The sequence below is a fragment of the Medicago sativa genome, chromosome 1 (genome assembly GCF_051527215.1).
Source record: "Medicago sativa cultivar Bolivia chromosome 1, Bolivia_mono, whole genome shotgun sequence".
Taxonomy (NCBI): Eukaryota; Viridiplantae; Streptophyta; class Magnoliopsida; order Fabales; family Fabaceae; genus Medicago; species Medicago sativa.
This window is the reverse complement of record NC_140749.1, coordinates 60,891,044-60,914,817: the sequence shown is the minus strand read 5'-3', so window position 1 is coordinate 60,914,817 and position 23,774 is coordinate 60,891,044. Positions and strand designations below refer to the sequence as shown.

Here is a 23,774-nt window from a genome sequence, read left to right as displayed (position 1 = left end):
TGTTAAGATGGTGTTTACACTGATTTTTGGTAAACAACCGCTGGTTTAAAAATATTTACTTGCAAGATCAACCAGTAAATCTTAGGGACATATTTGTGATTTTATTGTTTCCAAGAAAGTTGTTATTGTTCTTTGAAGAACTAAATGAATAAAAGAAAATAAAGCAATCGAATTCAACCCAGTTGAACTCAATCAAAATTTGTTAAGTAAAAGTAAGATGAATTGCTCAAAAGAAACAAGTAAAATGTAAAGACATTTAAGAAAATGAACTTAAATTGCATTGATTGAATGTAAATTGGTACACAGATTCATACATTGCAACTTGTGACTCGTTTCTCGCTTCCATACGGATAATTTGAGTGTAAGTTTTTTGTATGATTGGATTGTGACCACTTTTCCTTGGGAAAAACTACTATTTATACAAATAGAAATAACTACCTAAATTTGAATTCAAACCTATAACTGCAAAAAACTAACAAGTCCTATCCATTGGATTTGAATTTCGAACACGCTTTTGGAAAGGTCTGCTGTTTATCCTTATCCCAAAAAACTGGCCTTCGATAGCCTTTTGTCCGTTGAACTGAAACACTTGTTTCTATCAAGTCCAACTTCGATAAAGACCCAGGAGCAATCTTTTATGTCTTCGATCATAAAGTCAACTCATTTTGACTGCATTTATTAATAGCGTTTAAAAATGTAGGCTAACAGATGGCTATAACAACACATGTTTGAGCTTTTGAAATTATTAACTAGCGTGAGTTAACTCACGCGGCGTGAGTCAACTCACGCAGAGATTAACACTAACGTGTGTTAACTCACGCAGCATGAGTTAAGTCACGCAGAATTAACACAAGCATGAGTTAACTCACGCATGAGCATTTTCGGAAGTTTGGTTGGGAATGAGCAAAAAGTGTTGGGAGAAGAGCAGAATTCAGTGTTTTATGCTTCAGAATTTTGTGTTGGATTTTTAATCTAACATTGACCTATATGTGAATAATTATGCATCATAGACTCCTGGTTAGGTCCAATTAAAGTGATCTAATATAGTGTGACTAAAATGGATTAATGAGTATCCAATAAGTGTGAAAGTTTAATGTGTGAAGACTAAAGACTAATTCTATTTTTATGATGATGAGATAAAATAGAAATATCAATAGTTAACCCTAGTTTGGGTGCTATAAATAAAAAGGTCATGTCAACGAGAATAACAGAGGGTTCTCTACGTGATAGTGTTAATCAGGAAGGCCATACTACATCAACGACGTCAATTTATGACGCAAGTATGTCTCCACATATTGATTTATTATTTTTGATGATTAACAAGCAGTATCATAGCCAATTGTGTTTAATCATGATCTCTTCCAGTTGTAATGGGTTCAAATATAGCCATGAGAGTGTACCAGTGTTAAATATCTTAGAAAAGAATTTTATTACTAATTGTGGCCCAATCCGACTCGAGAAATCAGTCTATACGGTTATGTATAGAGAATACACAATTCACACATTTTTTTCAAATATTTAAAGAAATAAATAAAATATTGATATTTATTTGTTTTGTGTAAAAGCATTTAGGTGAAATTTTATGATCTAATTGACTTTATCTTTTTTACTAAATAATTGGCTTTACCGTCTTTTTTTACACGTATTTACTTTACTTTTATAAGTACTACCGTAATATTAATACGAAGTTTGCTGTTTAGCATTAACTAGTCTTCGCATGTTTTAAGGTATTAAAATCTCTTACCACCTACACCAATTCATTGTTGGATACTCTTACAAGTACTATTTAGGGTTAATTGCAGTTTTGACTCCCTAAGTATCACATTCTTGCAATTTTGACCTCATAAAAAAAAATAGAAAGTCACACGTGACACCTCATTTTAAGTGATGTGTGTACATTGACTTGGTCAAAATTGTTCTGGGAAACCAAAAGGTCAACTTAGGGGCTAATTTGTTATTGTTTTTCATAGAGGGCCAAAATCACAAGATTGTGAAACTGCAATTAAACCTTCTATTTATTTAGGGTCTTGCTAACAAGTGCCCTAAGAGCATTGTTTAAGGAACCCAAAAAAAGAAACTATGTCTTGAAAATACAAGTCAAACACTTTTTAAAGTCATAACCGTACAATTTTCAATGCAAAAATTGCTACTTTTAGATGCTTAAACAATGCCCTTAGGGCAGTTGTTAGCATTTTCCATTTATTTAATATGATATACATACACTGCTTCATTTGATTCAATAAAATTATGGAGAATAAAATTACATTTCAAAACAAGTTTGTTTTTTTTTTTTTCAATCTTCAAATCAGTTTGATTCAATAAAATTATGGAGAAATAAGTAGTTTTTCTTTCTTTTTTTTTTTAAAAAAAAAAAAACTTATTCAAACTTTTTTTTCATCATAGCCGCCATTTAACTTAACCTATTTTTTGCATACATGTATGTGTGTGAAGTCATTTAACTTAACCTATTTTTTGCATACATGTATGTGTGTGAAGTTGAATTAGGCAGTGGGCACCACTCTCCATAAATACACACAGACACAGAGACAAGTGACAACACTGTTTGTTTGTCTTCTTTAATCACTAACTAAAGCAACAAACAATGGTTTCTTCTTCTTCTTCTTCTTCGATCTCTCTCAGACCCTTCACTAATTCCGTTTCCATTTCTCGCCCCACTCAGGTAAACACCATCACTATCTCTTTCCCGCGAAATGTTGACAAAAATTCACTTTTTATATTCATGGAATAACTGATGTACCTGGTCTATAATGTTGACCAGATACACCAGTTACTCGATGATTATAAAAAGTGAATTTTTTTTCTTATAGTAGGGAGTATTTCACATTCCAATTGATATATATTTTAGACCATAATTTCTAGCAGTTGTTTATGGGGTTGGGTAGCTCAATTGATTTGAGCTAAGGGATAAGGAGAGTAGGTTTCAAACCCAGACGAAGGAGAACAATTAATCTAACAACTACCTACTAACATTTGTCAATACAAAAAATCAATTTAGTCCTTTTTGCCATTTGGAACAAGAGTTTACGAGACTCAAATGAGGCAGAATTTCTTGCTATTGTGTGTTGCGTAATGAGAATGGATCGATTATTGTTATGTTTGAAGCTTTGGTTGGTATTAGAGACTCAGATTAGATAGAATTTCTTGCTATTGTGTTTGCTGTTGAGATATCTTTAGACCATAGAAATGGGCTGCCAGAGAATTTGATCATTGAATCAGACTCTTTAGCTGACTTCGTTAAAAATGCTATATTGTCGGTTTTCAACGTTGATGCTTGCTTGCCCGTCAGAGCTTTGATTTTTCAGAAATAAATAAACTGCAGAATATGCTGACAGTTTTGGGCCATACATCGTTCTGTCATAGCAACAGAAAAGCTAATGAGATAGCGGACTCTTTAGCTGAATTCGGATCAAGTATGGAGGGTAGATGGATCAGTTGGGATGAGCCATTTTAGCGTTGGTTTTGGTGCTTTATTTGATCCTAAAAACTGCTTGCTGCTAGGAGTTTTTCTGGTGTGCCTTAAATCGACAATAATAGTATCAGTGCCGCAGTTTTGTTTTGTGAATGTTTGATTGATTTTGCCTGGCTTTGATGTCATTGAACTTGTTGATTTGTCGCATAATCGGTGGGTGATTCTCTTTATTTTTGCGACTTATTATGTGCCTTGTTTACAGAGGTGTGCATTAAAGAGTTACCAATAAGCCTTGTTTCTTTTCGATTTAGAATTGAATACAGTGTTAAGTAGAGATGCCATCTGTGTTTGTTGTTCGCGAACTGGTATTGGCTCAGATTGAGGCATTCGGAGTAAGGGGCGGATGGTGGAGTGCACCTTGTTTGGAGTGGAGTTATATTGTTGGTAAAAGACAATATGAAAGTGCATTTGGCATGAGGTGTTGTTGTTTGGTCTCTATTGTCATCACAGCTGCAGGAAAGGTTTCTGGTTTAAAGGGAATATCATTTAATTTGATTGTGTCTTCAGTAGCCGAATGTTGGAATGTGTTGCCGCTGGCTGGAGTGATATGGATTCTGTGATGCCATGTATGAGGTCTCTTAAGGGGTCTTCCTAAAGGCTTTGGTCCATGTGACTGAATCATCTTTTTGGAGCTTGATTTTGTTTCCTTTCTGTAGTTTATCTTAGGTGTCCTAGACTTTATGTTTTGTTTAGACCTCTCTGTTTTTGATGTTGTGTTGTTGTGTATTATGGTTCAATTTGATGGTAGTGTGTTTTCCATCTGAGTGATGTGCATTAGCCGTAGAGTGCCATCACAGATCATTGCACTGAGATGTTGTATGGTGTAATTTTCTTAGTCCAGCTTTCGAGCAGATGATTTGGTGGGGTCTCTGCAACCCTTCACAGAAGGTGGGTAGAGTTCTCTCACTGTGATGCTGGGTCTGGACTTCTTTTTTCCAATAAAATTCTAATTATAAAATAAAAAATATAAGTAGTACATGAAGTTCATCAATTTATCTGCTAAAGTATATGAAAATCCATTAATTTAGTCCCTAACATCTTGATGTTTTATATACTTTATGGACCACCAAATACCAATTGTATTTATACAGTTTAGAGACTAATTTGAAGAAAAAGAGATAGTTTAGAGACTAAATTAATGATTTATTTCCGTCATTATTTCCGTCATTCATTGATACAGATATTCGTGCTTCTCTTTTGAATTGGTAAATTTTATTCAGGGTATTAATTTTGTGTGTGTTTGACTTTGATATTGATATGCATAATGGTTCAATTATAGAGCACAATTTCTGGAAAGACTTGGGATAGCGTGGCGATTAACAAGTCCGCTAATTTCAGAACAAATAAACTGTCGTGTGCAAACGACGGGTTCAAGCTCCGTTGCTTGGTTGATAGAGAGATGGATGTGAGAACTTCTGCTTTGGTGGATGATGAAGTTGCTGAGTGCTTAAATGGTTTGTTATGTTGTGATCTTCCAAGATGTAATGATTTTTGTTTAATGGGTTTATATGCTGCTGATTCTTGCTGTTTGTAGAAGAGGAGCTAAGGGAGCCTAGCATTTCAACAATGGTGATGAATTTCGAGAATAAGTTTGATCCTTATGGTGCAGTTAGTATGCCGCTTTATCAGACTGCTACTTTTAAGCAGGTGAAAATTTGTGTGAAAGAATTTCTTCGTTGTTGGACGTGTCTGTTTTTGTGAATTTGAATGATCATTTGGTGCCTAGCATATGTATATTTACTATCTCTGTTGTGTAGTATTTTATAGTATTCATGGTAATTTATGTTTCTTGGTGCAGCCTTCTGCAATAGAAAATGGTCCCTATGATTATACCAGGAGTGGAAATCCTACTAGAGAGAATTTAGAGAGGTTTGATGTGATTTGTTCGTTTATGTTTTGTGTACTGTAATTGTGGATCCGTTTTGTTGAGCATATTTAACTTGTCATGTTTTGCATTCTCAGCCTTCTTGCAGAACTTGATAAAGCAGATAGAGCCTTTTGCTTCACCAGTGGAATGGCTGCTTTGACCACTGTGGTTCACCTTCTTAAAAGCGGTCTGTGCTTTTCTTTCTTATGAGTGATGACACCCGATCTCAGTTTGTTGTATTAAATATATTATATTTTAGTTTGCTAATAAGTAGTGATGTACATATGCTATGATCAGTTGTTATTTATTCACTGAATGTTTATGAAAAATATCTCTATCTCTTTATGTTAGTTATAAAATTTGGTTTGATTAAATAGTAAGTAGCGCACCTGAATTTATTTCATTAAATGTTATGGTTAAAATGAAACTTTACTAGAAAAACAAGTCATGTTACATAATTTTATGCTTTTATCATGAAGTTTGGTCGCACCAGCAGTTATGCACATTGTTTTCTGACCAAGCTTACATGTTGTATCTTTCTTCTGTTATTGCGGGGGCTCTATTTTTGACAGAGACTTGATAATTTTTCTTGTTGTTTAATATTATTCCCAAAATTATACTTGTAGGTGAGGAAATTCTTGCCGGTGATGATATTTATGGTGGAGCAGACAGGTTGCTGTCTCAAGTAGTTCCCAGGAGTGGCGTTTTGGTGAAGTTAGTGTGATTTATGTTAGTCATGCATATTTATTTTCTGTACAATGATAAGTATAGAAACAAACCAGCCAAGTTTCTTGATTCTGTGCAGTGTAAGTCTATCATTGATGGGATCGTAATTTTTTGCATCTGCAGACGGGTAAATACAAGTGATTTAAATGAGGTCGCATCTGCTCTTGGACCCAGGACTAAGCTTGTATGGCTGGAGAGTCCAACCAATCCCCGGATACAAATTTCTGATATTCGGGTAAGAATCTCAGTTGTTAATTATTTTGATTTTGTTTCTCTGTTGATGTTTTCTTTATGGCAATGGTATTGTAGCATGTCTTTCTTTTAAAATGGTCCTTCACTAAATTATAAAATATTATTTTTCTTATATTTTTTTAATTGATGTCCAGAGAATAGCAGAGATGGCTCATGCACATGGTGCTCTTGTGTTGGTGGACAATAGTATAATGTCACCTGTATTATCCCAGCCATTGGAACTTGGAGCAGGTATATGCATAGTATAGCAATGAAGTATAAACAGATTACACGACACTTAATTTAATTGCATGCTAAGCTGGCCAAATATTGAGATGAATGAGGCAGTGTTTTAACTCTTAAGTAGTGAATCAGTACTTTACAATAATGATCTACATTGGCGAAGTTGCTATAAATACTTCCTTATTTTCAGAAAGGCTATGTTATGATATCATAGTTTTGAAATTTGAAATGTTCAGATCATTTTTCAATGGACATGATATCGACTCCTTTTAATTGAGGTGTGCAATCAAAGGAAAAGATGTCAGGTTACAAATAGCGATGAGTAACATTTTTTATCTTTGCTTTACATTTGAGTAGAAGTACTTGTCCATGGAAGATGGGTGCAAATTCTCATTTTCTCTCTTCATTGTATGTTCCTTTATGTATAAAGAATTTAAAACGTCCAAAGGTTCCAAGCCTTGGCTTCGATGCTAAAGTATACATTAGACGGACCCCAAAATTCACCTCCCAGCTGATTCAGCTTATATCAAATTTCACCCCTGATTTCTATGTCAACCCGCCACCCACCCACCTCAACAAAAAAAAAAAGTGAAAGTTAAACATTTGTCTTTATCATTATGTCCCAGACTTTACTCAGGCTGGTAAGTTTTTCCTGCAGATATTGTCATGCACTCAGCTACCAAGTTTATTTCTGGACATAGTGATATTATGGCTGGTGTGCTTGCTGTGAAAGGTGAAAGGTTGGAGCTCTTGTTTTATATTTATAGGATCTTCAGATTTTAAATATATTAGTATATTTTTGACATTGTTACTATGTAGTCTGAATTTCATTCATCCATTGGAAAGGTGCAATTTAAATTTGATTCTATGGAATTTTTGGTTCAATTACATGTGAATTAATGCATGTTTTAATTACTTTTGTGTAAATTACTTGACAAGATATGTTGTGAAAAAATTCGTGAGCTGACTGTAAATATTGACTTTGATTATGATCTGCGTATTTTTGATAGAAAATATGACTGGCTTCTTACAAGCTAGAGAGAATAGAAACTTGTAGATTTCCTCTGTTAAAGCCATGTCCTTGAACCAAAATTACTCTTGCTGCTCCTTCTTCCTCCTTTCTGTCATAAACTTCAAGTTACTGTACTTCAAGTATATTTTTCATTTTTATATATTCTTTGTTGATTCATTGTTGTACAACAATTTAGATGGTCAATGCAGTTTAAATACATGGTTAATTATGTTTTGTAGATGGTTAATGAATATACTGCAGTGTCACAATTCATTAACCGTCCACAGAACATTACCACGATTTTCAATGTTATTAACCACAATTATCATGTGTATAACTTGAAAATATATATATATATATATATATATATATATTTGAATATAATTTGGATAGTTATTTGAACACCTGAAAATCACGGCTGCTGATGTTCAAAATCGTGGTTAATTACGCTCAGTGGATAGTTAGTGAGCTGTGACACCTTGTTACATTAAGTAACCACCTACCCACATATTTGAAGCGTTGACTTACTTGAATATTATCGTTGTTGTCTAATTTGTGTCAAAATATCATTTGTTTCATAAATCAAGTACATCTTTCATTTTCCTCCTATTTTCAGTAATCTTGCCCTTGAAATGCTTACCTCCTTTCTTGGTTCTCTTAAGGTTGGCAAAAGAAATATATTTCTTACAAAATGCGGAGGGTTCAGGCTTAGCTCCAAATGACTGTTGGCTATGTTATCGAGGAATCAAGACAATGCCCCTTCGAGTTGAGAAGCAACAGGTGTTCTTTCAAACAATATTTCAAGTGCTGCTATTTATCTAATGACACTAGTGCCATGTCTTGTTTCCCTCTATATGTATATTTTTGTTAAATAAGATTTAGCGAAAGCACAAATGGAAGAGAGTTGTCTACCAATGACATTGCCTAGGAATTTGTAAATTTAAATGTCGAGCTGATGTTTTAGGTCCCTTTACTATGCTCTTAAATCTGTCAAAATATTGTAGCTTTTGGAGTTTTGAAGTTAGATTTTAGTCTTTCACACCATTTCCCTTTTCTGTTATCATTACGCACAATATTTTTTGAGCACATACAGATTATATATCTGAAGAAGCATGCTACATATATATCTGATCAATAACCATTTATTTAATTCAATTTTTTATTTTAATTTGGGAGTTAAAACCTCTTGCAGGAGAATGCACAGAAGATTGCTGAGTTTCTTGCTTCCCATCCGCGAGTGAAGAAAGTAAACTATGCTGGTTTGCCTGGTCATCCTGGAAGAGATTTACATTATTCTCAGGTTTTTTTGATAAATTGAAATTTCAGATAATGTTTGATATGCCCCACATTCATTTTCTCATATATTTATATGGCCCCTTTCCAGGCAAAAGGTGCAGGATCTGTGTTTAGCTTTTTGACAGGTTCACTTGCCCTCTCAAAGCATGTTGTTGAAACCACCAAATACTTTAGCATAACCGTTAGTTTTGGTAATAATTCTTCTACCCTATGCTCGTTATTTTTAACAACATTACTGGATCTACCTTATGTATTAGATAAGAATTACGATTAAAATGTGAAGTTTGACATGTATGTGTATTGGTTAATTTGATTGAACCTATATGAATGTAGGTAGACAAATAACCAAAACACACTAAATATAGAACATATTTGTTGAGTAAGGAGTTAATAGTGTATAAAAAGTAAGGAGTTAACACTTGTAAAGTTAACTCTCAAGAGAACATGTTCTTGGGCATGCTCACTCTTGATCTCTCATTTCTTGTGTCATTGTCCCATCTACAATGGTGGTAGGAAAAGGCAAGGTAACTTGCTTACAATAAGCTACCTACGCTGGTTACAAACAAACACATTTCCCCACTTCCCTCCACTAACTATTAGAAGTATGTATAGTCATCAACCACCTTTGTGATTCTTCAATTCTCTCTCTAAGCAACAACTCTTATTCTCATCCCAATCTGTTTGTAATATTTTGAAAATTTTGCACTGTATAGTTCTTTTTGCAAACATATTAACTATTTTCTCGTAAGTATTGATTTCTTCTAGTACCAATATCTCATGGGTCCATTGTCTTGATTCATTCCTTCTTCTACAAGGCTTCTTTATATGCCATGGCTATTTCAGTACTTGTGAAACATTTACATTCTTAGGATTCTACTTTCTTTACTTTGTCAATCTTTTGAGTTTGTGTCAATTTGTTTGTATGTTGACCCACCTGTTCTCTTTGATATAGTCATATCTTGCGTGATTTAAAGTTCTTCCTGTTCTACTATCTTTTCTTTAACACCATCTTTAATCACCTTTGAATTTGGTGAAGTCATTCATTGTGGTTTCTGCAGAAACATTTCTAGACCACATTGCTCAGCCGTACATTCACGACACCCACATCCATTTCTTCAATGTAACACTGAGCTTCTTCCTCGTCAAGGCCATTTTGTAGGGTTTATAAAGGGCTGAATAACTGATTCATAAGTACGAGGGGCTATATTAAGCCATACAGACTACAGAGTACCGAGAGGGAGGGAGATGTCGCCTGCCAATAGAGCACTGAGATAGAATGAAGAGTGTAAAATGTTGTATTCGAATGTTGTCTGTCATATGACTACGCAAGGAGTGTATCTCTCGGTCAAATCACTAATTATATCCTCAATTATTACCAAGTACTCCCTCCGTTTCAAAATGAGTGTCGTTTTAGCCAAAAAAAATTGTTTCAAAATGAATGTCACTTTCAGTTTCCAATGCAATAATAACTTTTTCTTTTCAATTGTATCCTTCAATTAATACTATGTTACACTATTTCCAAAGTATTATTTTTTCTTTAATAAAAAACAAACCAATAGTTGATTAGGATAATTTGGTAAAATTACTATGATATTTGACTACTTTATTTCATTCCTTAATATGTGTGCAATTGGCTAAAGCGACGCTCATTTTGAAACGGAAGGAGTACTATTTACACAATAAGCATATGTTAAATGTGTTTTCCAACACTCCCCCATCAAGCTAAATCTTACTAAGACTTGAGCTTGTTACAAAAATACCCTTTTATGAGGTATGGCCGGATGTACTGTAGCCACAACTGTACTGCAGCGAAAATTGAGCTTGCTGGAAGATTATGGAGGTGACTGTGGTGGTTGTCGGGGACGGGTCTCACTAGAGAAGGAACAACTAGTTAAATCACAACTGAATGAGGAGAGGAACACATTGACAGCTAAACAATCACGCGATGAAGCACAATGAATGCACACAGTGGGACAAAAACAATGATAGGAACTGTAGTGGTGATCAAAGCAGTGTAGCACAACCAAGAGTACTATTGTGGTGGTTTGAATGAGTGCTAGTTTGAATGGAGCTGTTTTGGTTAGTGTCATGTGCTGTCATGGATGCACTGGTCATTCTCTCGGGTGCTAGTTTGATTGAGGCTGTTTCTGTTAGTGTCATGTGCTCACATGGATGCACTGGTGTGGGTTAAGGCTGTGGCTATATGCAATCCCATTTCTTTGCACGATCTTGATGAGGTCTTCTTTAGTAGAAAGACTCTTTTTGATCTCCTGGTTGGGTTGGTCTCCTCCTCATTATGAGTCTCTCATACCAACCTTGTTCCCGAGCGATACTAGTTTTCTGTTGTGGCTCCACTTCTACAAGATTTTGGACAGGGACTTTGTCTGTTTAATCCTCCTCTATTAAAGAGAGCTTGGTCATCTTGATTTTTAAGCAATACTCCATCCTTTTTTTTTGGCTAAGCCTATTGATCAACCAATAGAATTTTTCTAAAGCTTGTGTTGACCAACTTTGTATAATTATTATTTAGGCTTCAATCCAACTATAATTTCTCTTTTAATTTGATTTTTCAGAAATATCACTTTCAAAATATATATATATATCAAAAAATCTTGGTAGAGATTTTATTTTGCTAAAACATCGATTAGTAGTTATGGCTTGGGATATTGAAAATAACTTCATTTTGAGAAATGAAAATCGCACATTGCTTTAGAAAACAATGTGGTGAAGGTTTCCCCGAGCCTCCTGTGATGTTTTAGCGTTTTTATAGGCTACAACAGTTTATCTTTGATGGTGGTATTGCACACAAACATTTTGCTTTTATCTCCCGATAATGTAATCTGGTGTCTTCATTTCACTAACACCCATCAGTTATCTCTACCTTGAAGATACGTCTCTATTTGCGTTAGCCTTAGTTTGTTATATTTAGAATAGAGCTTCTTTATTACTCCAATCGCCTGAATATCCAACATTGGGACTGAACGGAATTTCAAAAATGCTACTTTGGTCTGCGACTAATAGCTTTATAGTCTGGAACTAAGTGATCATCCTTGAGTTAGTCGCAGAATGTCAACCTCTAATGGAAAATTATGAGTAAAGAAAGGGAGTAATTTATGAAAAACAAGGATTATATTTTACTATTAACACACTTTATACATGATAACTTTCAAGACTACACTTGCTTGGAGACCAAGCATGCAATCAATCACTTTCAATCTCGCACTTTTTCTCACTTTTCGCTTCTTTACTCCATGCACTAAACCATGGCGGCCATTCCTATTTAAAACTCATCTTAAAATCCTATTAGATTTCTAAAGCGTGTAGCAATTGATGAGAGTACATTTCCCAAGTACCCACTATCCACCGACATCTACACTCCAAGATATTTCACGTGGGAAATGTTAGCAATTTATTTCACGTGGTGAAAGATAGTGGTGACTCTTCAGCGCTATAGAGGAGTACCTGCTAAGCCATTTGGCTTGCTCATTATAGCCTTACCATCCTCCCTAGGTTTTTAACTTCTGTGACTGAATATGTATTCAACATTTTATTCATTATCGTTGATCTTTGTTTCTTATGCCTGATGGTAGGGAATGGGAGTTCTAATTTGGCAGTTAAGATATCATAAATAGTGGTAAACATGATGAAGCCTCTATATGCTTTTCTGCTGACCTGGTTATTTTTCTGATTGGCAGGAAGTGTAAAATCGCTAATCAGCCTACCTTGCTTTATGTCACATGCTAGCATACCTGCTGCAGTCCGCGAGACCAGAGGTTTAACAGAAGATCTTGTTCGTATATCTGTTGGTATTGAGGATGTGAATGATCTGATTGCTGATCTAGACAATGCACTTAGAACTGGGCCTCTGTGATTTCATTTAAGTATCGACCTGTGAGCAATGGGATGAACTATTTGCTTGGTTTAAATGACGAAAAATATTTATCTGTTATGATGAAAAATGGTTCTCCTAATTGTGGAGCATCTGTGGTGACTGAAAATTTCAATGTATTTATTTGTCGCATTTAAAAGTCACCTAATCTGTATTGTAATATTGAGATATAGTTCTATTCTTAAATCTTAACCAAAGCTCAGAACATTTATTTTTCAGAAACACACTTTCTGTATCAAATGCCATTTAGGTAGTCAATGCCGGCTGGCTCATAACTTCATAAGGCTGAAAGACTTCTGGATAAGGTTCTACATGTTCATGGGGTTCAATTATCCCCATGATCAAACAGTACCTATTGATGGTACTTTCTTGTTAAAGTGATTCTGTCTGAGTTAGTCGATTCAAATATTATAATATTGGATACGCCTATTAATCCATATCCAAGTTTCAAATCATTAGATACATTGCTTTGGGAGAATACTTATGTAAATATTGTCTATGAAGGCAAGTTAAGTATACTCACCATGAGTAGTGATTCTCTGTGGTTTTGCAAATTTGTTTGCGGTGTTATATGTTTCACTCTGCTAATCAGTTTTTTTGTGGTTTTGCAAATTTGTTTGCGGTGTTATATGTTTCACTCTGCTAATCAGTTTTTATCTAGATTACATAATTAATTCATGGCTTAATTGCACTTCTGGCCCCCTATCTTTCCAAAACTTGCGGTTACAGCCCTCTAACTAATTTAAATACAAAACAGCCCCCTAAGTATTGAATCTTTGGCAGTTTTGGCCCCCAACGCTGACGTGGCACCCTAAATGAGGTGCCACGTGTCATTTTTTTTTTTTTGGCCTTGGGGGGCCAAAACCGCCAAAGATTCAATACTTAGGGGGCTGTTTTGTATTTAAATTAGTTAGGGGCTGTAACCGCAAGTTTTGGAAAGATAGGGGGCCAAAAGTGCAATTAAGCCTTAATTCATTTATCACAGCTATCTTTGGACGTTTCATATTCAGTTCTTCATCTATTTAAATCTTTTCTTTTAGCTTAGATTTGATCTTCTTGATCATCTCCTATCTTCATAAATTTTCTCACTGGATTGTTTTTACAATTTTATCCTTTGAAAGATGGTTAGTGTATGTTTTCAATATAGTAATTAATGCTGATTGAAGAAAAAGATATAAAATAAATAGGGGTGTGTTGCTAAAGAATTAATTAATGTACTTGAAAATATCAAAGGAGTCTTATAAAAAGAGACAAAAAATTATCGAAAGGGTCTTATATTTAGGGACGAAGGTAGTATACAACTACTCTCTCTAGTGACGAAGGTAGTATACCAGTTATGAGTAAGTAACTATGCGTCTACTTTAGACATTTTAACTTTATCCATGAGGTTACTATGCTTCAGTGATTAGGAAGTGCATAAATATGTTAATTAGTTCCTTTGTTAATTAGATTTGTAAATAATCACATGATTGTTTCTTTTGTAAGAATTCTCCATAAAGAATTTTCAATTTTCTCTGAACAATGTGAAAAGTCCTTAGTCTGTTCAAAGGTTTTGTATATATCAATGCCATAAATACTAATATGTTAATGAGTAACAAAGGATGAGTTAGGCAGTGTAGCAGGATTTGCCTCAACTGCCACAGCTAGCGGTGGGAAGTTTGACAATAAATTGGCCTGCGAAAAGCCTCCAAAACATAAAGGAAAGAATCGAAAGGTGTGTACTGTACTCTTACAGAAATCAGTTTATCTTAACCTTGTAAATAATCATTTGTCGAAGCAGTTAGCTTTCATTTTATTGGCTGATTAGCTTCCTTTGTTATCTTTTCGTCTAGTTCCTGCCGGTAGCAGAAGGAACGGGTAGGATCAAAGGAGAGGGAGCAAACTGAAAATATATTGAACAAGATCATGTCCAAGAATAACCATGATATACTCAATGTTAACAAGGTACATTCAAGTTATCAAGTAACTAGTGACATTGATTTCAATTGTTATAAAGTTTTACTACCTGTTATTTTTTCTTTTCATAATTGTACTCTCTGCATTCTACGCTGTCACAGTGACCAATGTGAAGAAGGAGAAAAACCGAAGGAATGATAAATCGAAGGCTTCAGCAACTAACAGCAAATTGAAAACTCAGAAGAAGCCTTTTAAAAAGGGTGCCAAGAAAGGCAACCCAAAAGCACAGTAATTTTGATTTTTATGGAATCTTGTAGTTTTTTGGATACACTTTTCAGTGGTTTATTGCAGAAGTTTTTTTTTTTTTTTTGGGTAACGAAGATTATTTAACATATCTATTGCTATTCATTTTATATTGTCATTTAAGGCTTCCATCACAACACCAGACACCACAAGTGATTATACTGGAAATTACTTGTATTAATAGAGTAAACTTTTTTTTTTTTTGAGCAATTAATTTTTTAACAGTGGAAACTTTTAATTTGAGCTTAGTAAAGTAAACTTATTGTCATAACTTTTGCCTAATAATAATGATATCTTAACACATTTATAATTGAGTCAGGATCCGTGTCAACGACACCAAATATTTACCGTTGATTTCCTTTGATTTAAAGGTTTATATTTGTTCAATTAAAAGTATTGTGTGACCATATCTTTTTGGAGATTTCCATGCCATAAATATTCTTAATTTCTTTTTGGAATAATAAATATTCCTAATTTGATACCGGTTTTCCTCTCTTCTATGGTTGATCATCTTGTTATGAAAATGGCAACGACTAAGTAATTTTTCTAAAAAGTTATTCATCGGCCATTTTATTATGTTGTAATGGTGGTAATTTTTAGTTTTGGATTAACATAACATAGATCAAATATAGCTACTTGTTTTTAATTAAAATATAAGCTTTCGTTTATTGTTTTGTTAATTTTCGACCACTCATGATTGCCTCTTACTGTAAAAAAGAAGATGAACACCATGAAAATAGTTTGAAAAGTTAGAGCATAGAAAATGACTAATCGGAGAAGATAGAGAAACCGTTTGATCTAATTAGGAATATGTATTATTCCCAAAAAAAAAAAAATTATGAATATTTATGGCATGGAAATCTCAAAAGATACGGTCACATGATACTTTTATTTGAACAAATATAAACCTTCAAATCAAACGAAATCAACGGTTAATATTTGGTGTCAACGGATCCTATCTCTTTATAATTTATCATCTATGTGTACCCAATAGGATCAATAGTTTTTTTTTCCTTTTCAGTTAATAAATCAATTGCAAAAATAGTTTTTGAAACTGTGTATTCAATATTTTAAAAGTTTTAAAATTACTTTTCAATGCAAAATTTCTATTTTATGCTACTTAAATTATGTCAGTTTAATCCAAAGGTAAATAAAGTTGAACTCGTTCTATTGAGGAGTTGAATTTGAGTACTCCCCAACAATTATTGACATCTATTTTCTTTTTTCGGATAAATAAATGTTGGTAAGCTAATAGCTATGTTTGTCCATCTTTGGATGTGATGCTCGATTAGCAAAATCACTAATCTTTCGTATATTTCTTTCTTAATACTCCCTCCGTTTCAAAATGAGTGTCGCTTTAGCCAAAAAAATTTGTTTCAAAATGAATGTCACTTTCAGTTTCCAATGCAATAATAACTTTTTCTTTTCAATTATACCCTCCAATTAATACTCAGCACACTACTTCCAAAGTATTACTTCTAAAACTAACCAATAGTTAATAAGGATAATTTGGTTGTTCAAAAAAAATAAGGATAATTTGGTAAAATAACCATTCTCTTTCTTTTAATCATTGTATTTCTTAATATGTATGTAAACACCCAAAACGACACTCATTTTGAAACGGAGGGAGTACTACTTTAGTGTTCTTTGGTTCCTAGTAGCCACACAAGTGGGTGCAATTTTTTAATCTTCAAGTTATTCTTCTATTCGAGATAGAGGGGATCATCTAAATTAGGTTTAAATATAAGATTTCTAGCACACTTCTCAGAACAATTTATTCCTCAAACACGCTACTTACCATATGCTCTTTTGGTAGATTGATGTAAAGATAATAAACATTGAAAACTTACACACACGTTAATAGAGGAGTAAGGATTCAAACTTTGATCACGATCTTCTGCCTAACAATTTTGACATTTTTTTAGTCATCCAGATGGTTCATCGCATAATGCAGGGTATGCAGTCCGAGTGGAGTATGATGGAGCAGATGCCGGCTCCGCGGAGGAGTAGTAGGAGTCCACGGGAGTGGGGTTTTATGATATTTTCTAGTTTTTTTATGACATTTTTCGTTATTTTATTCCGTTGTTTTTTCCGTTATTTTTCGTAATTTAATTATGACTTGCTTGAATAAATGATGAAAAATGCATGCAATCGAATGAATGTATGAAAGAAGGACTGAAAAAATTAGGGAATAGAGAGGTTTCTTCCTCTTCTGATTATCTGCACAGACTACGCATGTGTTAACACTGTGCGTGGGTTAACGCACGCAGTGTTTTACACATGCGCGTGTTAAGTGTCGCAGCGTTAGTTAACTAACACATAATTTTACACTTGTGTCAGTTAGCTAACGCATGGGTATTTTAGACATAGTTGCAGGGCGCGAGTGTTTTGTGCAGGGAGCAAAATTCAAAAAAAATCTCAAATTTAATGGGCCCATTTAATTAAAATGAACCAAACCCAAAAATTAAATTGGTAGGTCGGTTAATATGATATAGCATATAAGCATTATAATATTTTTCATAATCTTCTTTCAAAAAAGAAAAAATTATTTTTCATAATCTCGAAAACAAAATCGTGAAACCCAAAAATCTTCTTCACCTTTACGAAACACTTCATATATAGGGTTTTAGAATCGAACCTTGAACCAGAACCAGAAGCATAACCATATGGCTTCCGATGATGAAATCGAGAAGACGCAAGAAGAACGCAAGAAAATTGAAAAACAACTCGCATCTCTCACTGAACTCACCTTCGACACAGATCTCTATGGCGATAGCGATAAAGCTTCATACTTCCCTTCAATTCCTGCTACTGAAGAGGAAGAAACTCATGATGCCGAAGTTATTCCTCGCAGAAACCTTCCATCATACACCGCTCATAACGTGGCTGTTCCGATTAACAATTCTAACGACGCTGGAGATAATGAATTTGTTACGTCTCGGAGGATAATTGACCGTGAAGATGATTACCGGAGACGGAGATTGAATCAGATTCTTTCGCCGGATCGACATGATGCTTTTGCTGCTGGTGAGAAAACGCCGGATCCGTCTGTTAGGTCTTATGCTGATATTATGAGAGATGAAGCGTTGAAGAGGGAGAGAGAGGAAACAATTAGGTTAATTTCGAAGAAGAAGAAGGAAGAGGAAGAAGCTGGTAAGGTTGCGCCGGAGAAGGAGAAGGAAAAATCTCAGCAGAAGAGGAGGAATAGATGGGATCAGAATCAGAATCAGGAGGAAGATGGTGTGAAAAAGGCTAAGACTTCTGATTGGGATGCACCTGATTCGAATGCAATGACACCGGGAATATGGGATGCTACACCGACTCCTGGTAGAGTTATTGATGCTACTCCTGGGAGGAGGAATAGATGGGATGAGACACCGACGCCGGGGAGGTTGGTTGATTCTGATGCTACACCGGGTGGTGTAACGCCTGGTGGTGTTACACCTGGTGGTGCTACTTGGGATGCTACTCCTAAGCTTAGTGGTGGGATTACTCCGACTCCGAAGAGACAAAGATCAAGATGGGATGAAACACCTGCTACTATGGGAAGTGCAACTCCATTACCTGGTGCTACACCTGCTGCTGCTTATACACCTGGTGTTACTCCTGTTGGTGGTGTTGAATTGGCCACACCTACTCCTGGTGCTTTGCAAGGGTCGTTTACGCCGGAGCAGTATAATTTGTTGAGGTGGGAGAGGGATATTGAAGAGAGGAATCGGCCTTTGACTGATGAAGAGCTTGATGCTATGTTTCCACAAGAAGGGTATAAGGTTTTGGACCCTCCAGCTTCTTATGTGCCGATTAGGATAGGACACCTGCAAGGAAGCTTCTTGCTACACCTACGCCGTTGGGGACTCCACTCTATCAGATTCCTGAAGAGAATCGTGGTCAGCAGTTTGATGTTCCTAAAGAAGCTCCTGGTGGTTTACCTTTCATGAAGCCTGAAGATTATCAGTATTTTGGGGCTTTGTTGAATGAAGAGAATGAAGAGGAGTTGTCTCCGGATGAGCAGAAAGAGAGGAAGATTATGAAGCTTTTGCTTAAAGTGAAGAACGGCACGCCACCGCAGAGGAAAACTGCTTTGAGGCAGTTAACTGATAAGGCTCGTGAATTTGGTGCTGGTCCTTTGTTTAACCGAATACTACCGTTGCTTATGCAGCCTACTTTGGAGGACCAAGAGAGGCATCTTTTGGTTAAGGTAATTGATAGAGTTCTTTATAAATTGGATGAATTGGTTCGGCCTTATGTGCATAAGATTCTTGTTGTTATTGAGCCCCTTTTGATTGATGAAGACTACTATGCCCGTGTTGAAGGGAGGGAAATAATATCTAATCTCAGTAAAGCTGCTGGGTTGGCTACTATGATTGCTGCCATGAGGCCTGACATAGATAACATTGATGAATATGTTAGGAATACTACTGCTAGAGCTTTTAGTGTCGTTGCATCTGCTCTCGGTATTCCTGCTTTATTGCCCTTCTTGAAGGCCGTCTGTCAGAGTAAGAAATCTTGGCAAGCTCGGCACACCGGGATTAAGATTGTGCAGCAAATTGCTATTTTGATTGGTTGTGCTGTGTTGCCCCATCTGAGATCTCTTGTGGAAATTATAGAGCATGGTTTGAATGATGAGAATCAGAAGGTGAGAACGATTACTGCTTTGTCTCTTGCCGCACTTGCTGAAGCTGCTGCTCCTTATGGTATTGAAAGTTTTGACTCGGTGTTGAAGCCATTGTGGAAGGGTATTAGGCAACACCGTGGTAAGGTGCTGGCTGCGTTTTTGAAAGCAATTGGGTTTATTATTCCGTTGATGGAAGCCTTATATGCCAGCTATTATACTAAAGAAGTCATGCTTATTCTGATTCGGGAGTTTCAGTCACCTGACGAAGAAATGAAGAAAATTGTTTTGAAAGTGGTGAAACAGTGTGTGAGCACTGAGGGTGTGGAAGCCGAGTATATTAGAACTGATATCCTTCCCGAGTTTTTCAGAAACTTCTGGGTTAGGAGGATGGCTTTGGATAGAAGAAACTACAAGCAACTTGTGGAGACGACGGTTGAGATAGCAAACAAGGTCGGTGTTGCTGATATTGTTGGAAGAATTGTTGAAGATCTTAAAGATGAGAGTGAACCTTACAGGCGAATGGTCATGGAAACTATTGAGAAGGTGGTCACTAACTTGGGATCATCTGATATTGATGCAAGGTTGGAAGAGCTTTTGATTGACGGTATTCTTTATGCCTTCCAAGAGCAGACTAGTGATGATGCTAATGTGATGCTTAATGGGTTCGGCGCAGTTGTAAACTCGCTCGGGCAGAGAGTAAAACCATATCTTCCTCAGATTTGTGGTACAATCAAGTGGAGGTTAAACAACAAGAGTGCAAAGGTGAGGCAGCAAGCAGCAGACCTCATTTCAAGAATTGCTGTTGTCATGAAGCAGTGCCACGAGGAACAATTGATGGGTCATCTTGGTGTTGTCCTGTATGAGTATCTTGGAGAAGAGTACCCAGAAGTTCTAGGTTCAATTTTGGGTGCTCTCAAGTCGATTGTCAATGTTATTGGTATGACAAAGATGACTCCACCTATTAAGGATTTGCTTCCCAGGTTGACTCCAATTTTGAAGAATAGGCATGAGAAAGTCCAGGAGAACTGTATTGACCTTGTGGGTAGGATTGCTGATCGTGGGGCTGAGTTTGTACCTGCCAGAGAATGGATGAGGATCTGTTTTGAGCTTCTTGAGATGCTTAAGGCACACAAGAAGGGAATTCGTAGAGCTACTGTGAACACTTTCGGATATATTGCGAAAGCCATCGGACCACAGGATGTCCTGGCAACTCTATTGAATAATCTCAAGGTGCAGGAGAGGCAGAATCGTGTGTGCACCACTGTGGCCATTGCTATTGTTGCAGAGACATGTTCACCCTTCACAATTTTGCCAGCACTGATGAATGAGTATCGTGTGCCAGAACTTAATGTGCAAAATGGTGTGCTCAAGTCTCTCTCTTTCCTCTTTGAGTATATTGGTGAAATGGGAAAGGACTACATCTATGCTGTGACTCCTTTGCTTGAGGATGCTCTCATGGACAGGGATTTGGTTCATAGGCAGACAGCTGCATCTGCCGTGAAGTACATGGCACTGGGAGTGGCTGGTTTGGGTTGCGAGGATGCGCTGGTCCATTTGCTGAACTATGTCTGGCCAAACATATTTGAAACTTCTCCACAACAACAACAACAACAACAACAACAACGCCTTATCCCACTAAGTGGGGTCGGCTACATGGATCAAATGCCGCCATAATGTTCTATCAAAGACCATATTTGGATCCAACTCATTGACCTCTAAATCTTTTCTAATGGTTTCTCTAATAGTTTTCTTAGGTCTTCCTCTACCTCTTTTAACCTGACTCTCCTCCATTTGATCTACTCTTCTTACCACGGCGTCTACGGGCCTTCTCTCTACATGTCCAAACCATCTAAGCCTATTTTCTACCAACTTTTCTACTATAGGTGCTACCCCCACTCTCTCTCTAATGATGTCATTCCTAATCCTATCATGTCTAGTCTTACCACTCATCCAACGCAACATCCTCATCTCCGCTACGCTTACTTTACTCTCGTGTTGGCTCTTAATCGCCCAACACTCCGTACCATACAACATTGCCGGTCTGACTGCTGTCCGATAGAACTTTCCTTAACAACAAAAATTTGAAACTTCTCCACATGTGATAAATGCTGTGATGGAAGCCATTGAAGGGATGAGGGTAGCCTTGGGTTCTGCTGTTGTTCTTAATTACTGTCTCCAAGGGCTGTTCCACCCTGCCCGGAAAGTTAGGGAGGTGTACTGGAAGATATATAACTCTCTGTATATTGGAGCTCAGGATGCTCTTGTTGCAGCATACCCATCACTAGAGGATGAGCACAACAATGTTTACAGTAGATCAGAGTTGATGATGTTTATTTAGATTTCAATCATCTATGTATTGGTAAGTTCTCTCTGAATTGTAGTATTTTGGTCTGCCTAACTTTTATGCATGTTCCACTTTTTTGTGTGAAAAGTTTCTATTGCACCGTGTTTTATTTTGGTAGAGATTTTATTTTGCTAAATCATCAATTAGTAGTTATGGCTTGAGATATTGAAAATAACTTCATTTTGAGAAATGGCAACCACACATTGCTTTAGAAAACAATGTAGCGAAGGTTTGCGGAGCCTCCTGTGATGTTTTAGCGTTTTTATAGGCTACAACAGTTTATCTTAGATGGTGGTATTGCACACAAACTTTTTGCTTTTATCTCCCGATAACGTAATCTAGTGTCTTCATTTCACTGACACCCACCAGTTATCTCTACCTTGAAGATATGACTCTATTTTCGTTAGCCTTAGTTTGTTATATTTAGAATAGAGCTTCTTTATTACTCCAATCACCTGAATATCCAACATTGGGACTGAATGGAATTTAAAAAATGCTACTTTGGTCTGGGACTAATAGCTTTATAGTCTGTAACTAAGTGATCATCCTTGACTTAGTCGCAGACTGTCAACCTCTAATGGCAAATTATGAGTAAAGAAAGAGAGTAGTTTATGAAAACAAGGATTATATTTTACTATCAACACACTTTATACATGATAACTTTCAAGACTACACTTGCTTCGAGACCTCCAAGCATGCAATCGATCACTTTCAATCTCGCACTTTTCACTTCTTTACTCCATGCACAAAACCACAGCAACCATTCCTATTTAAAACTCATCTTCAAATCCTATTAGATTTCTAAAGCGTGTAGCAATTAATGAAAGTACATTTCCCAAGTACCCACTGTCCATCGACATCTACACTCCAAGATATTTCACGTGGGAAGTGTTAACAATTTATTTCACGTGGTGAAAGATAGTGGTGACTCTTCAGCACTATAGAGGAGTACTTGTTAAGCCATTTGGCTTTGCTTATTATAACCTACCATCCTCCCTGGGTTTTTAACTTCTGTAACTGAATATGTATTCAACATTTTCTTCATTATTGTTGATCTTTGTTTCTTTTGCCTGATGGTAGGAATTGGGAGTTCTAATTTGGCAGCTAAGATTTCTTAAATAGTGGTAAACATGATGAAGCCTCTATATGCTTTTCCGCTGACCATGTTATTTTTCTGATTGGCAGGGAGTGTAAAATCCCTAATCAGCCTACCTTGCTTTAGGTCACACGCTAGCATACCTGCTGCAGTCCGCGAGACCAGAGGTTTAACAGAAGATCTTGTTCGTATATCTGTTGGTATTGAGGATGTGGATGATCTGATTGCTGATCTAGACAATGCACTTAGAACTGGGCCTCTGTAATTAATTTGGCAGCTAAGATTTCTTAAATAGTGGTAAACATGATGAAGCCTCTATATGCTTTTCTGCTGACCATGTTATTTTTCTGATTGGCAGGGAGTGTAAAATCCCTATTGCTTTAGGTCACACGCTAGCATACCTGCTGCAGTCCGCGGGACCAGAGGTTTAACAGAAGATCTTGTTCGTATATCTGTTGGTATTGAGGATGTGGATGATCTGATTGCTGATCTAGACAATGCATTAGAACTGGGCCTCTGTAATTTCATTCAAGTATCGACCTTTGAGCAATGGGATGAACTATATGCTTGTTTTAAATGAGGAAAATTATTTATCTATTATGATGAAAAATGGTTCTCCTAATTGTGGAGCATCTCTGGTGACTGAAAATTTCAACGTATTTATTTGTCGCATTTAAAAGTCACCGAATCTGTATCCTTTGTAATATTGAGATGTAGTTCTATTATTAAATCTTAACCAAAGCTCAGAACATTTATTTTTCAGAAA

General features: G+C 36.1%; 1 protein-coding gene, 1 long non-coding RNA gene and 1 pseudogene across 5 annotated transcripts; all 3 read left to right on the top strand.

The window, feature by feature from the left end:
- The first annotated feature begins 2,555 nt into the window (after positions 1-2,555).
- On the top strand, positions 2,556-23,640 carry CBL (cystathionine beta-lyase). Of its 3 annotated transcripts, XR_015018713.1 has the most exons (15): positions 2,556-2,680; positions 4,770-4,944; positions 5,025-5,137; positions 5,289-5,359; positions 5,453-5,544; positions 5,984-6,071; positions 6,207-6,318; positions 6,470-6,566; positions 7,216-7,297; positions 8,232-8,349; positions 8,762-8,869; positions 8,954-9,056; positions 12,561-12,732; positions 23,098-23,265; positions 23,523-23,640. XR_015018713.1 is itself a non-coding variant. In XM_085725843.1 (14 exons), exons 1-14 carry the CDS (start codon positions 2,603-2,605, stop codon positions 23,104-23,106), a joined length of 1,398 nt encoding a protein of 465 aa, XP_085581969.1. In that variant the 5' UTR covers positions 2,556-2,602; the 3' UTR covers positions 23,107-23,195. The 3 variants fall into 3 exon arrangements, 2 of the variants coding, with proteins under 2 accessions (XP_085581969.1, XP_085581965.1); XM_085725843.1 differs by lacking the exon at positions 23,523-23,640 and having other exon boundaries at positions 12,561-12,712; positions 23,098-23,195; XM_085725839.1 differs by lacking the exons at positions 23,098-23,265; positions 23,523-23,640 and having other exon boundaries at positions 12,561-12,976.
- LOC146956028 (uncharacterized) lies at positions 14,218-15,071 on the top strand. Its single transcript, XR_015013357.1, has 2 exons — positions 14,218-14,468; positions 14,587-15,071. It is a non-coding gene; the product is annotated as an uncharacterized LOC146956028 (long non-coding RNA).
- On the top strand, positions 17,600-23,774 carry LOC146956026 (uncharacterized; annotated as a pseudogene). The gene is made up of 4 exons (XR_015018708.1): positions 17,600-21,166; positions 21,666-21,927; positions 23,098-23,284; positions 23,367-23,774. The product of XR_015018708.1 is annotated as an uncharacterized LOC146956026 (transcript).